The sequence below is a fragment of the Olea europaea genome, chromosome 14 (genome assembly GCF_002742605.1).
Source record: "Olea europaea var. sylvestris chromosome 14, O_europaea_v1, whole genome shotgun sequence".
NCBI lineage: Eukaryota > Viridiplantae > Streptophyta > Magnoliopsida > Lamiales > Oleaceae > Olea > Olea europaea.
Window position 1 is genome coordinate 10,896,585 of NC_036250.1, and position 15,690 is coordinate 10,912,274.

At 37.1% G+C, this 15,690-nt stretch overlaps 1 protein-coding gene across 1 annotated transcript; it reads right to left on the reverse strand.

Annotated features, from left to right (window-relative positions):
- Positions 1 to 1,082: 1,082 nt before the first annotated feature.
- On the reverse strand, positions 1,083 to 14,056 carry LOC111409507 (O-fucosyltransferase 38). Its single transcript, XM_023039553.1, is given in 11 exon segments — positions 1,083 to 1,212; positions 2,062 to 2,154; positions 2,456 to 2,640; positions 2,743 to 2,956; positions 3,246 to 3,382; positions 3,704 to 3,821; positions 4,827 to 5,021; positions 5,266 to 5,354; positions 12,426 to 12,493; positions 12,581 to 12,659; positions 13,648 to 14,056. Coding segments are annotated over 11 exon segments (1,506 nt in total). The 5' UTR covers positions 13,846 to 14,056.
- Between the last annotated feature and the right edge of the window lie 1,634 nt (positions 14,057 to 15,690).

A 15,690-nucleotide genomic window follows, 5' to 3' on the forward strand; every position in this document is an offset into this window, starting at 1 on the left:
AAAAAAAAAAAATATATATATATATATATATATATATATATGATTTTCCTATTTCTAATTTTCAGTTCAAAGCCAACTTAATCAAATTGATAAAAGTTTTATCTAGGGTAGCAATGGGCCTTTTAACCCACAAGCTCATGAGCCACGAGTTCATGGGCCAAGCCGAGCCCACGAGCCGCTCACAAGCTCATGATTTTTTTTAATTAATTTATTTATTTATTTTGTAAATTTGCACATTTTTTATGAGCCCACAAGCTCGGCTCGTGGGTCGTATGGGATCAACTCGTGGGGTTGAACCGACGAGCCCGAGCCACCCACGAGCCAAGTTATAACAAGCCGACAAACTGCTCAGCACGTTTGATATACCTAATTTTATTCAAATCTGTTACTTCATCGTAGTGTCGTTTCTATTACTCTGAAAAAATCGAATTAAAACTCAACAACAGCTCTCTTAATTATTTTGAGCTCATTATCTTCATCTTTTTGTAATTTTGACAATCAAATCTATGAAGAACTCAGCAAAGAGAGACGCAAAAAACACATAACATTAAATTATGTTATTTTGTAAGAGTTAAGATTGAACATATCATTAGTTAAATTAATGTAACTTTGTAAATATTAAAAAAATTAATTATAATACAAAACCTGGAAACTGAACCGTACCGAATGGAACCGAACTCGAACGGTTCTATAATTAAATTTGGACCCCACAGTTTCACTTACTAAATATCCGAAAATTTCGAGTCAGTTCGATTCTCGTTAGAATCGAATTGAACCAAACCATGTCCAACTTTAGATAAAATACTGTGCTCAATAATTAAAAATCTCTAATGTATCTGGATGCGACCAAGAAACTGATCTTTGCTGACAAATACAATGGTATTCAAATTTTTCTCATAATTGTTTCCAAACTAAACAGAACACAATTGAACTAATCAATCAAAACCCTAAGGAAAAACCGTCATGTCACATGTTAAGGAAAAGATGAGGATTATGATATTAAAGTACAAAGATTATATAAAGAGAAATCCTTCCTAGTAGTCGATGCAATACATTGATGACATCCGTTAAGTATACTTCTTTCAGTCAATCCGATTTGACATATCACGGAACTCCGGGTATGGGTTCTGATAAAAAGATTCCTCCAGCTTGAATCGTGCTCGACCCTTTATCCCTGGTGGGGCACCTTCTCTTTTTCGCGGTGCACCTTGCCTGCAAATTGCTAGGAATGAGAAAAACGGTAGTCTGATATCTATCCTTGACCAGCTAGCTACTAGATATATGTCGATGGTACTCAAGAAACTATAAAAGATATGGCCACACCTAGTAGTCAGCTCCCTTTGTTCGGGAGGTATGCAACAATAATTAAGTGTGGTATGCAAAATTGTACTGAACAGAGCTCCATAACAATGCTTAGCAGTAGAGGATTGCACACATCTATGAGAATATTTGGCTAAGCCCGAAAAGTTTACTAATGTACAAGTCCTCGTTTGAGCTCCATTTTACTCCAAACTCATTGTCAACCACATTTTATGAATAAATTAATTTTGCATGTAAACCCAAAATTTGTCTTTACATTTTACCAACACATTCTACAAAAAAATCACTATTACGAAACTCATTTTTCACAAATAAGTAAATCGTGATGAATGACTTTTGTTTGTCGAAGTTGAAAATAAGCAACTTATTTGACAGTAAGACAGAGAGTTGGTATCAAAGTGTGAAATCCCTTGGCTTTATTTCTATTTTATCCTACTCGAGAAAATGATGCTCAATCTCGCTGATATTTTCACGGAAAATGGACAGATGCATGACAAAACAAATATACAGAAACAGGTCGAAAATCAAAATAAGTAGGGTATTGGCCTGTTAACATCAAGAGGGCTCTGGTAAATTAGGAGGAAAGATTTGAATTAAAAAAAAAAAATTAAAATTAAAATTAAATAAATAAATACAATTTGTAGTATTTAACTGCTCCATTCAACATGTAATGAGACTTGCGGCAACGCATCCAAGAATGGTGAAAAGGAGTAGAAACACGCGGTCGTGCAAATACATCACCTGTTTTTGTGCAATTTCCTCACATGATAAGACAAAGAACTTTCTCGAAGCTCTCCAGCTTCCAATCTGTCAAATAATTCTACTAGACCTTTCCTGCACATTTTGTTCGAATATTAATTAAACGAACAAAGGAGAAAATTTAAAAGCATGACAACTCGGTCTGAATAAAGAATTTACTGTTCTTATCACATGCAGCAATAAAAGAACAGAGGATTCTTTGTGCTCATCAAAAAGAAAAGAATGAACAATCTATATGAAATATGAAAAGAAAAAATTTAAGCTCTCCGAATCTCTTCACTTGTGGGAATATATTGGTTTTATACAGTTAGAAACAGAATAAGGTCACTTGGGAGTTTGAAATGATGTAATAATGAGGTTTATACAACATTAATACCTGTCTGGAGTGATTGTTCTCCGATGCCCTAAGAATCGGCGATGCCCTTCAACAGCTCTTGCCATATTACCTGAATGTGATGGAATGAAAACATCACTTTCTATGGAGATAATATAATCAAGTGCCGCAGTTTGAGATGCATGCTTAGAAAACGGATTCAATTCTTCAGCAATTGCAAGCATTTCCTGTCATCAACGAGATATTACCATGGTTAATATTACAGCTAGACTTAGCACTCAAGTTATTTCTCAATGAAAACCAATAGAAAAGCATCCAACGTGACCAACCTTGAAAACTACATTTGGATAGCGAGAAGTGAGCTCTGAAAGATGAGCATTACCACCATAAATTTCCCCAGCAGCAATATATATCAAGGTAGATGGTGGATAACCAAGAGCTTGAAGAAAAACTCCAACCTCCTTTGGAGTTAGAGGGCAGGAACCACCAATTCTCTGTTCTGTGGAGTTGATATTCTTGATCTTCCAGTGATTTGTTTTCTCCCTAACGAAACCAAATATAAGAGACATGATGTTAACACATGCAGTTTTAAAGTAGCTGTGTTGGCAAGGGGATAACGAAAATAAGCAGTGCCTCTGAGAGAAAGAATTAAAGGATTGAGTGGCTTAGCAGATTGAAAAGAAAAATGCCAGCACGGCGTGTGTACTTAAAATTTTGGTAATGTACCCTTAAATTTAATTTGATCCGTTCAGCTGAAACTTAAATATTCTCACACAGCATGTTTCGCCAGTATAAAAAGTAAATAAGTAATTAGTTGCAAAAAGTCGTTCACCTCATAATTCTAAGCTCCTCTGATTCAGCATCAGTAAGACCATAAGTACAGCCAGTAAAAGAGAGCATGTCTTTCTCGTATCTTAGATGAAGCGCAATGTATCTTTCTGCACGTGATCTCAACCTCTCCACTAGCTTCTGTGGTATCACCGATATTTATGCTCAGAACCTAATGTAACATGAATCCCCATAGAAGACCTCTTAAATGAATTTACAGAAATACATCAACTGAGTCATATTTACAAATATAATTATCGTAAGATTCTTGTTAGGAATTAACAAGTACTTTAAGAACTCTCGAAAAACTTGATGTTTTTCATGAGGAGCTCTGTATATTCAAGAGACTTCATTTCTGTATTTTGATTCACAGAAGAGCATTCTAATTTTGGATATATGATATCATTACATGGTGCAAGTTTGAACGGTTAACATGTAGTAGGAGCAGAAGATGGTTCTGACCTTTCCCAGCCTATTTATAGATGGAGAGAAGTGCAGAGCATTATAGAGGGCACGACATCTCAACCTTTGTATATCGACAGGTCCTGATTCGAGGAACATTTTCTAGTTCTTTTGGAAGCTCCTTCATGATCCTCACATCTTGTTGTAAAGTTTTAATGAAATGAAGTTCATCGAATATATCAGAAAACGTACTGCATATGAACAAAATTAGAGTACCCAAAAAAAATCTCAATAAGCAAACTCTGTGCATAGTTGTCAAAAGTGCACTTAAGCATTTTTTAGTATTGAAGTGCAGTCCTCGAAAAACATGCAAAAGAGCCATAAATTGAAACTTTTAGAGTCCTTAGCATATAAACCACTAATTATATATATTTGATCTATAGTGCTGATCGTCGAGTCCCTAGAGAACAAAATGCAAAGTGTAATGGAAAGTAGGATGTTTAATATAACTGTGGGGGAAAATGATGAAAAGAAATTAGAATCCATACGTACCACATAAGGCAGCACCAATTGATAATAAATTAAGAGGAGACCGATTATGGTGGTAAAGGCATGTATTGCAAATCCCTTAATTCATGTTCAGAAAGTGACAAAATCAATCCAATCTAAATAGAATATGATAGAAGAGAGAAAGATGCACCAAAAATAGCAGGGCTTCCTATGGTTGGCGGAAAATAAATAAATAAATAAATAAAAATTCATTGCATTTCCCCATAGATGTAGCTCTGGATCAAGGTATCCATTTAGCTTACACATATCAATGCAAAATATGCTTAGTTTAATGTTGTTGATATCTGATATTGTGAAATTGGATTAATTGCTAAAATATATTTAAAAAATTAACAAAAATTACTTCAATCTTTAACGAGCAAATTAACTCATGTTTTCAGCAACTAACAAAAATTACTGAAATTTTCTAAAAGTTGCTGAACACATATGCGTGATGGAGATTTTTCATAACCATGTGTTCGTTTGCACTTTGTTTAAAGTTTCAGAGCACTTTATTCCTGAATAAATATTCCATTTTTTTTTCCCACATGCTGATGTTCACAACAACAAATGATACTAATCTTGTTGAATGAATAAAACAATCATTAATTTCTGTGGATTCAGGTAAAAGGACATGATAGAATAACTTGCCTGATGATCCTTCCAGAGATGCGTCATTTCCTCATAGTAGCTCATACCAGACCATGAAGTGAAGTGTTTCCTGATTCGAGGAACATTTTCTAGTTCTTTTGGAAGCTCCTTCATGATCCTCACATCTTGTTGTAAAGTTTTAATGAAATGAAGTTCATCGAATATATCAGAAAACGTACTGCATATGAACAAAATTAGAGTAGAGATACTACAAAATTGAATTCTAAATCTCAAATAAATATTTAATTGAACCAAATTTCAAAATTTGCAAGAAAATTTACATTTGATTATAAAATAAACTGCACTTATGATAAATCCATGTGCATATGCAGAAGCGTGCATGCACATGCATGTATGGAGGGGGATCAAGTATGGAAATGAGAGAGAAGAAGTGGCAAAAACAATGCAGTACAGGAACTGACCTTGTATCCTGCCAGAATGAACGCTTGTCCAACTGAGGAATTACTAATGTAGCATTCATTATACGTGCCACGGCCACCATATCAGCTATCTATATTAACCAAGAAGGTAAGAGTAATTAACATATAACATTAATAATATTGTTACGAATAATAATTTACACTAAACATTCATTCTGGCACAATGGAATGACAATTCTGATAGAGGTAATCACATCATGTCTCACCACGAACAGAAAATAGACCATATTAGAGTCTTCTTTTCTCAGGCTCCAGGACAAGGGACTTAGCAGTTGCTTTCTATGAGTAACTTCGTTCATATAAAAACAAAATCTATGGTGAATTGATCACTCCCTCTGTCCACAAGTGAAAGACCTTATATCCTTTCAAAATGTCTGCTAATAATAACCACATTGCCAGAAGTAATTATTTTCTTTCCAAAAACTCTCTTGTTTAAAGTACATGATGTGATTGGTAAAAATTTTTAGTCGACATTTCCTAAGAATCAACTTAGTGAAATCCCCTATTTCATATATCGGAAAAGGGAATGATCCATTGGGTTCGGGATTGCTCTCTCATAATGGATCAGATTGCACCAATATCAATCCGTTTTCTTCCATTTATTCCAATGCAAGAATTCAAGGAGGGGGATGCCAAAGGCAGGACTAGTGACTGGAGTGAAGTCTTAACAAGGTAGTCGTACTGGAAGGTGCGACTAACTTTGAGGGTAAAACAAAAAGTTAGATCTCATCAAGTAATCCATATTTTGAACTCTAGTATAAAATTCCATGTAAATTCTTATCATGATATTCAGTTATGGACAGTCCGTTGACACGGATTAAGAGGGATCTCCAACAGAATGGATCTCTCCTCCCTAACATCCAAACATCACACCATTAGCCAGCCCTCACCACCGACCGCTACAGTCGCCGGCGACATCACGTCGATCGGCCAACCATTCATCGGCCTTATGCCACTACATAAGCCACATAATCAGGCGGCGGCCCTAGGTGGAAACCCTAGCACCGTCGCCCTAGCTGGAGACACAGATGCCGAGATCGGAGAAGAGGCCGGAAAACGGGGTTGCCTGTTCCAGATTCAGAAAAATCCGGCCACCTGCCTGGCAAACGCGCTTGACCGGCGTTATGCGTAGGCGATTCCGGCCAGGGGGACAGAGTTGAGTGACCCACGAGCCGCCGGAACGGCGCGTGTGACTGACACGCGCCGGCGTCGGAAAATCAGGATGACGGGCAGAATGTCCCCAGTCCAATAACGATGCCTGTTTTGCCGTCCAATATGCCGTTATCACACAATCAGGGAAGGAAGTTAGTGGATGAATTAGATATGGCCTTCAATCACCATTTTCGAGTTGAGGCGAAGGAGTTTGCAATTTCTGTTACTAATCTTGGCGTTGTTAGAATGACCGAATGGGGCTCGAAGATATCGAATGCAATTAGCATGGGAAGGTTCGGTGCACGTTGGATGGTGAATATGGTGGACAAGTTGAGGGCGACTAGTAAGCATGAGGATTTCGTTTCTAGATTCAATGAGTCTTCAAGAGCCTTCTTGGCACAACGTTGTGCGAACCGCCGTGGTAGGTACTTGATGATAGAGCAGTTTGGGGATAGGCGTCGGAAGGGAGTTGTGATGGTGCCGGAAGGTGCGAATGGAGAAGGATGGGCATCAATCTCGCGGGTGTTTCAAACTGTTGTTGATTCTTTTGTTGCAGGGGATAAAGTCAAACGTCGACTTGTGAATGAACGTAATCGACAAGAATTGACTAATGCAGACATAATAGCAAACCTACATACTTCGAAACATGTTGACCAGTGGAGGCAACAGCAAAAGGAGATGACTGTCAATGTCAGTGTAAACGAAGGTCAGGATTGTTGTTTGAATAGGGCTGAAATTATAGCCCGTGTCCAGGAATTGAAAGGAGCATTGGAGGAATTGATTAGGCTAGTGGGAAGTGGGTATGAAATAGGTCCCAAGAAGTTGTTATGCTGCCACAGGTGTGGGGTGGGTATGGATGAGTATCCAGCTGTTGGAAAACAAGCATCGGGCTTGAATAAGAAGGAATCGGAATATAATCAAGTTAAGCAGGGAAGACTCGAAATCACTTGTAAGTCAATTGATCGGATTGAAACGGATGAGGGACACTCTAAATATGACAAAGGTGATGTCTTAGAGGGGATGGCTATGGATGAGGTAGACACGGGGACCGATGTAGACCGAGAGGTGGTACCTTTGTCTAAAGAAGGGGAGCCGAATATGGTGAATTTGGAGACAGTAAAGATGGGTGCTACGGACACAGCCCCACACGATGATGGGCTTTTACTAGGTGACCAAGGGACGAGGCACGTACTGCCAGAGGATCTAGTTACCTCAGGGATGATAGAGCATGATGCGACACCTTTGACAACAAGGGTTGCGAATACATATAATAGAAGGAACTCTAAGTCAATGAAGGTAAGTGACTTGGGGACGGAAAAAGCACTTGTGCTGTGGGTAGATGGAGCCAAGAAGGGAGAAATAGAAAGTGACGTTATACAGAAGGAGGAAACAGGGGGTTTGATTGGATTCGAAGCTGGACACCCACCTTCGAACTGGGTTCTACAGAAAATTCAAGATTTCAGTAAGTTAATGGGCGTCTTATGATGGTTATGAAAACAGATTATTACAATTATTTGAGGATTTGGAGGTCAATAGGGGACAGGAGATGAGTAAACAAGAAGGAAAACTAAGAAGAAAGGGCGATGGTGAACTTAAGAGGCTCGAATGGTCAGTTAATTATGATGGCAAGGGTGGCGAGTCCAAGAATGGAGTATTGGGGAGGGATGCCGGATTGTTAAAATGATACCACGAATCATTAGCTGGAATATAAGGGGACTTAATGAAGTAGGGAAAAGGATGGGTGTTCGACATCTGCTAAGGGGCTGGGGAGCGGATCTTGTATGCTTACAAAAAATCAAGATGGAGTTTATCTCAAAGGTGGTAGTCAGTAGCTTATGGGGGGGACAGCATGTAGGTATCAGTTTATGGGATCATCAGGGGTTTCTCGAGGCATATTAGTCATGTGGGACACCAGAGTGCTTGAGATGGAAGAGGTGAGTGTAGGATTGTTCTAAATATCGATGTCGTTCAGAAACAGTGGGGACGGATTTCAGTGGATGTTCATAGGTGTTTATGGGCCTAATACTGATGACAGTAGACGGGGCTTGTGGGATGAACTTGCTGGAATGATGGCTTGGTGGAATATACCAACGTGTATAGGAGGTGACTTTAATGTGGTTCGATTTCCTATTGAGAGGTTGAGCGGTGGGAGACTCACGTGGGCTATGGAGGAGTTTTCAGACTTTATAAGGGAGAATATGTTGGTGGATTTGCCTATGATTGGGGAATATTTTACCTGGTCTTCTAATCGGGATCAACCGATTCTTTCTCATATAGACAGGTTCTTGATATGCGGAGAGTGGGAGGCTAAGTATTCAGATGTCATTCAGAGAAGATTGGGGAGGGTGTACTCTAACCATTTTCCCATTATGTTAACTGGGAACAAGACGGGTAGAGGACGAAGGCCTTTTAGCTTCGAGAAAATGAGGTTGAAAGTCGAAGGTTTTAGGGAGCAAGTACAGACTTGGTGGACATCTTATGATATTAGAGGGTCTCCTAGTTTTGTGTTGGATCAGAAGTTGAAGTCTTTGAAAAGGGATTTAAAGAAATGGAATGAGGAGGTTGTGGACAATGTGAACTATCGTAAAATTCAGTGCCTTTCGGAGATAGATGAGTTGGATAGGTGGGAGGAGCGTCGAAAGTTAGCTGGGGAGGAGAAGGATAAACGTAGAGCATTAAGGGAAGAACTGGACAGGTTGGTGGAGATGGAGGAGATGCTTGGTGGAGATGGAGGAGATGCTTGGCGTCAGAAATCTAGGGTCAATTGGTTGAAAGAAGAAGATAAATGTACTAAGTTTTTTCACAGGATCGCAAATTCTAATAGGCGTAAAAATTCTATCACAGTGTTGGAAGTGGATGGGATAACTTATGAAGAACCACTCGAAATTGGAAGCCAACTGGTGAATTTCTATCAGAATCTATATCGGGAGCAGTTTGAGTGGAAGCCAAAGTTGGAAGGATTGGATTTTTCTACCATCACGGAGGATGATGCCAATTGGTTAGAGCGTCCTTTTGAGGAGGATGAAATCAAGGAGGTAGTGTTTAGCATGAACGAGGATAAGGCCCCTGGACCAGATGGTTTCTCGTTCTCATTTTACAAGGCTTGTTGGAAGGTGGTGCGATCGAAAATCTTGGATGTGTTTACATATTTTTTTGAACGTGGCAGGTTCCAAAAAAGTTCTAATGCTACATTTGTTGTGCTTATCCCTAAGAAACCGGGGGCGACCGACATTAAGGACTTTCGCCCTATTAGCCTTGTCTGTGGGATGTATAAGATTATTGCAAAAATCCTGGCGAATAGATTAAAGGAGGTGCTCGGAAAAGTAGTGTCCAAGTTTCAGAATGCTTTCGTAAAAGGTCGCCAGATTTTGGACTCTGTGCTTATAGCGAATGAATGCATTTATTCAAGATTGCGTTTGGGAATTCCCGAGATGCTATGTAAGCTCGATATTCAGAAGGCATATGATTATGTGAACTGGGGGTTCCTTTTGTATATGCTTAGGAGGTGCGGCTTTGGGGATAAGTGGTGTAAATGGATTCAGTTCTGTATTTCTACTGTTTCGTTCTCAGTTATGGTCAACGGATCGCCGGAGGGTTATTTTCGGAGTAGTAGAGGTTTGCGGTAAGGAGATCCACTATCCCCATTGCTATTTGTTATTGTGATGGAGGCTTTCAGTAGGATGTTTGAAAGAGCTGTGGGAGAGGGTTTGGTAAGGGGCTTTATGGTTGGCCAATTGCAGGTGTCTCATTTGCTATTTGCAGATGACACGTTGATCTTATGCGATGCGGATGATGAACAATTCAGGAACCTGCGTCGTTTGCTCCTATGTTTTGAAGCGGTGTCTGGATTAAAAATCAATTTGGGGAAATTTGAGGTTATTCCAGTTGGGGAGGTCACTAACGTGGAGGAGTTGGCTGGCATATTGGGATGTAGGGTTGCACAATTGCCCATGTCATATTTAGGGCTCCCGCTAGAGACACGGTTTAAAAGTACACATATTTGGAATGGTATTATGGAAAGAATGGAGAGGAGGTTAGCAGGGTGGAAGCGTATGTATCTTTCTAAGGGAGGCCAACTTACTCTAATTAAATTCACTCTCTCAAATCTCCCCACTTACTTTTTGTCATTATTTCCTATTCCGGTTGCAGTGGCAAATAGATTAGAGAGACTTCAAAGAGAATTCTTGTGGGCAGGGCTAGGGGAGGAGAGGAAAATGCATTTGGTTAATTGGGGTACTGTCTGTTTGCCTATGAGGATGGGGGGCTTGGAGTGAGGAGCCTTGTTTTATTTAATAAGGCTTTATTGGGCAAGTGGTTGTGGCGATTTGGAGTGGAGAGGGAGAGCTTTTGGAGAGAAATCATTGGGGCAAAGTATGGTGTGATGGAGAGGGTTGGTGTACGGTTGAGGGTCATGGCTCCTATGGGGTGAGCTTGTAGAGGTATATCCAACGGGGATGGAGTGATTTTAGCGACAAACTGAATTTTGTGGTGGGAAATGGCACTGATATTAGATTTTGGCATGATAGTTGGTGTGGCGATCAACCGTCAAATGAGGGATTTCCTTCATTATACCGCATTGCGTTAGAGCCTGCTGCTATGGTGGGTGATGTATTAGACATTCATAATGGGGACTTTAGTTGGAATATTACTTTTGGAAGGGGCTTACAGGATTGGGAATTGGAAGATTATTCGTTGTATTTTACTGCCCTGCATGAGATATAAATTCGGGTAGGAGAGGGTGATTGCAGCAGGTGGAGGTTGGCTCGAGATGGTATTTTTTCAGTCCGCTCATACTTTCAATCCCTTTTGGGATTTGTGGAAAGTTCATTACCTTGGAAGATGGTTCGGCAAAGCAAATTGCCTCCACAGGTAGCATTTCTATTGTGGACAGTTATGAGGGGACAGGTGTCAACGGTGGATAATCTTCGACGCAAAGGATTTTATGTAACCGAGTGGTGCTATATGTGCAAAAAAGATGGAGAGACGATTGATCATTTATTCATTCATTATGATGGTGTACGTTGGCTTTGGAACAATATTCTGGCTTCTCAATCAATGGATTGGGTGCTACCTAGGCGTATAGAAGACGTGCGAGCATGGAGGAGAAAATTTCGTGATAAGGATAGCAAACTTCTTTAAAATCTTATTCCGGGATGCATTGTGTGGTGCACATGGGGAGAACGGAATGATCGTTGTTTCGAAAACCAAACAAAGACAATAGAGCAGATAAGAGAATTATTTTACTTGACTTTGTATACTTAGTTTAATGTAGTGGCTAAAAATTCTATTGTAGAATTGCCTAATTTTACGTTGTTCCTTTCATGCTTAAAGTGATTGTATACCTCCCGTGTACTCTCTTTTAAGAAATAAAATTCTATGATTACCTATCAAAAAAAAAGATATTCAGTTATGGACAAAAGGACCAAAGTTGCGGAGAAGAGAGATAAAAGGCAATGTACATCTAGCGACTGTTTGAGCCCCATTTTCTCTCAACTCATTTTTTCAAAATTATTTTCAACCACATATTTTTCCATAAAATAAATTTACATGTAAACCAAAAAGCTTACCCTATTTTTCAACCACATATTCTCCAAAAATCATTATTTCAAAATACATTTCCTTAAAAAAAAAAGGGTCTCAAAAGGGGGCTTAGTATGTCAACATAGATGCTAACTTTTTTTTATCTATATATCGAGTTTTTGCAAGTTATTTGACCAAACAGGTGGTATTGAGTGTGAGGACAAACAGCTTGATCCTTAATGTGAATCAGTAAGGGGAAAAGATCCCAAAATCGGAAACCGAAATTTGAGGCATTCATCTGAAGTGGAATTTCTGTCAATTCATCTGTGCTTTGAGTTAAAAGTTCACTCAGAAATATTAGTTTAGTGTATTGTTAGCATTAAAACCAATTTTGTATATACAATGGTCAAATATGACAAGATATAAATAAATGAAATAACAGAAATAAGAAACTGACAAAAAATACTTACACCGGTGCGCATTTGATTTAATCCCCCATTACTTCTGACAGTTATATAGCGATCCCAAACTTGGCCCGCTGAAAATGTAAATTGAGGTCTTACGTATGTTTAATTGAGAGAAAAAAGAGGAATGGAACGAGGGGAGAAGGTTGCACGACAATCACCTTTATATTTAGAGGTTGGCTTGGCACATGGGTGTAAACCATGACTAGAAGAAGCTTCCCAAAGTTTATCATCTCCCAGCTGCAACAAATAAACCAGAAATATGCCATCAAAAAAATAACAAAACAGTCATTCACTAAATTGTGGTTCAGTCTTGATCTAAACAACAATTTGCTACACTATTTTTGTCCACTTCTAGAGATATGTTAGTTAAGTTACGTTTACAGCATATATTGGTTACATTAAGCCAGACACCATTCAGTCATTTGCAAGGCACTGATACAGCAGATTGCAGAGTATCTTGAACTGGTTAGCAAGTTCCATGCTTGATAAAACTACGAAGTACATTCAAAGTTCAGTACTTTATCTTCCCAATAGTTTATTCCTGAGTCATTATTTCCCTGTTCAATTATAATTTCAAGATTGTTAGACGATAACCAATCTTGAAATCCGTGTACTCATTTTTCAGTCTTAATCAAATTGAATTGTTTGTTCGAGCTTCATGGGATCGAGCGGCACAAACCCTGGTATCGGTGGCCTGGTATAAGCCACATTCAACCTCTTATTTGGCTTCAGGATGCTATAGCACTAGGATATAAATTAACCATTCTTTTCATACACACACACACAAAAGATCTTAATATGCAGTAAGAAGATTTGCACGGATTTCACGACCTCTGAAATCCATTTAATATCAATCTACATGTCTTCCTACAAACCTATCAAGTACTTTTTCCACGAGAAAATCTACTTTTATACACCTATGTACCGAAATATTCAACAAAACTCCTGAATTAACAATTAAATTTAGCAATTTAAATTTGAAGTACAAAATTTTACCTACTGAAAAAAGGAAAAACTGCATTCCATATCATTAAAATTTCAAGATTTCTAGCTAGAAAGTTACAATTGCAAAACCTGATCGAAGATGATGCATAAAAAGCAAAACCCAATTCTGAAATTTACCAATCCATAACGAACACAACAAATTACAACAGCCCATTTTTTCGAATTGGAAAAAACAGCACTTTTACCAGAAGGAGGAAAAAAAAAATTGAAAACTACGCACCTGTTCAGGTTTGAATTTATCTAACAAAGGTATAGGCTTTTTCTGTTCATCTTCCAATATATCCTTGCTGGATAATATGAAAACGAAGATTGATAAAGCAAAAAGAATAATGACGTAGGCCGAGATTGATAAAAACGAGGGCTTTCTATTACAGATTAAGGGGTTTCTGAGATGGGAATTGCGTCGGTTGTAAACCATTATTTTTTCTCGCTACAGATCTCTTACTGATTCTATGTAAACTGTGAATACCATTTTTGTTTCTCAACTCGCATCTCAGTTAAAGATCTCCTCAAGAACGTTGAGGTTTCGCTTCGGAGGGTGGCCTTTTTTATCCTTTTACCACCTCAATCAGACAAGAATAGGATCGATATCAGTCGAAATTGGTTTGAATTTTTAGGGTCGACAACTTATTTACCATAACAGTTGAAGATGAAATTGATGTTAAAGTATAGTTGGAAGATCAAGGGCCGTGTAAACCCCATTATTTGTAAATTATAATGAGATGAATAATATTTTTTGAAAAATGAGTGGTTAAAATTTTTTTGATTTATGTGTAATATTATTTTATTAAAGATTGTGTGATTAAAGTAGGAGAGGGAAAAATTTAATTTAATGTAACGAGAAATAATGAGGCTCAAACGGGGTCAAATTCGAGTTTCGTAAATTTTTAAGGATGAAATTTATGTTAAAATATAGTTGAATGATCAAATTCGAGTTTCCAGATAGTTGAAGATGATATTAATGTTAAAGTATAGTTGGATGACCAAATTCGAGTTATAGAATAGTTAAAGGATGAAATTAATGTTAAAGTATAGCTCTTGTTTGGTTCCCATTTTTTTAAAAATTCATTTTTTCAAAATTTATTTTTCAACCACATATTCTCCAATAAAATAATATTATACACAAATTCAAAATTTTTCTTCAATTTTTAACCTCACATTCTCCATCAATCTACCATTCAAAATGCATTATTTCCCCCAAAATGAAATCAAACGAGGGCATAGTTTGATGTCATGTATAGTTGGATGACCAAATTAATATTTCCTAATAGTTGAAGGATTAAATTAATTCTTCAACTCATTTTCTTCTACTTTTTAAGTTTAAAACCATTTTTGTCAAGTAATTCTTATCTTAACATAAAATAAAACATTTATTTCTAAATTTACAAATAATAAATTATTTATAACTTATAAAATTTTACTTAATTTCTAGTACTTTTCAAAGTAATCAAATAAATTTTCGTACAAAGAATTTTGGCAAAAAAATACATTAAAAGTACCCCAATTTCTTATCCTTAAATACAGTCCTTGTTTGGTAAAAAAAAATGTAAATAGATTTTGTGAAAATTATTTTTTTTAAATTTTTAGAATATGCGAATAAAAAGTATGAATAATAATAGATCCACATGTAAAATTATTTTATTAGAAGAACGTGTTATCGAAAATAGGTTTGAAAAATAATTTTAGAAAATGAGGCCCGAACGAGGGTATAGTATTTTTTGCATTCTTAGGACCTGTTTGATTTAGATTTTTTTGTTAAACCTTTTGTGAGAATTTTTGTAAGATATGTAGCCCCCGTTTGAGCCATATTATTTGGAAATTATAATGTTTTGAATAGTATTTTTTTTGAAAAATGAGTGGTTAAAAAGAAAAGAAAAAATTTTTATTTACGTGTAATATTATTTTATTGAAAATTGTATGATTAAAAATAGAAAAGAGAAAAATTTAATTTAATTTAATGAGAAATAATGGGGGCCAAACAGGGGCGTAATTTAAAAGTAAGATAAAATTATGAATCTATACCCATGTGTTGAGCCACATTCTAGAAAAAATGTATTATTCATGTCAAATCAATGAAAAATGTGTGGTTAAAAAATAAGAAAATTTTAGATTTACATATAATATTATTTTATTTAAGAATGTGTGATTAAAATGATATTAAGCCCCGTTTGACCCCCATTACATTAAATTCCATTACATTCTATTTTTCTCTCTCCTATTTTCAACCACACAATCTTCCATAAAATAATATTACACGTAAATT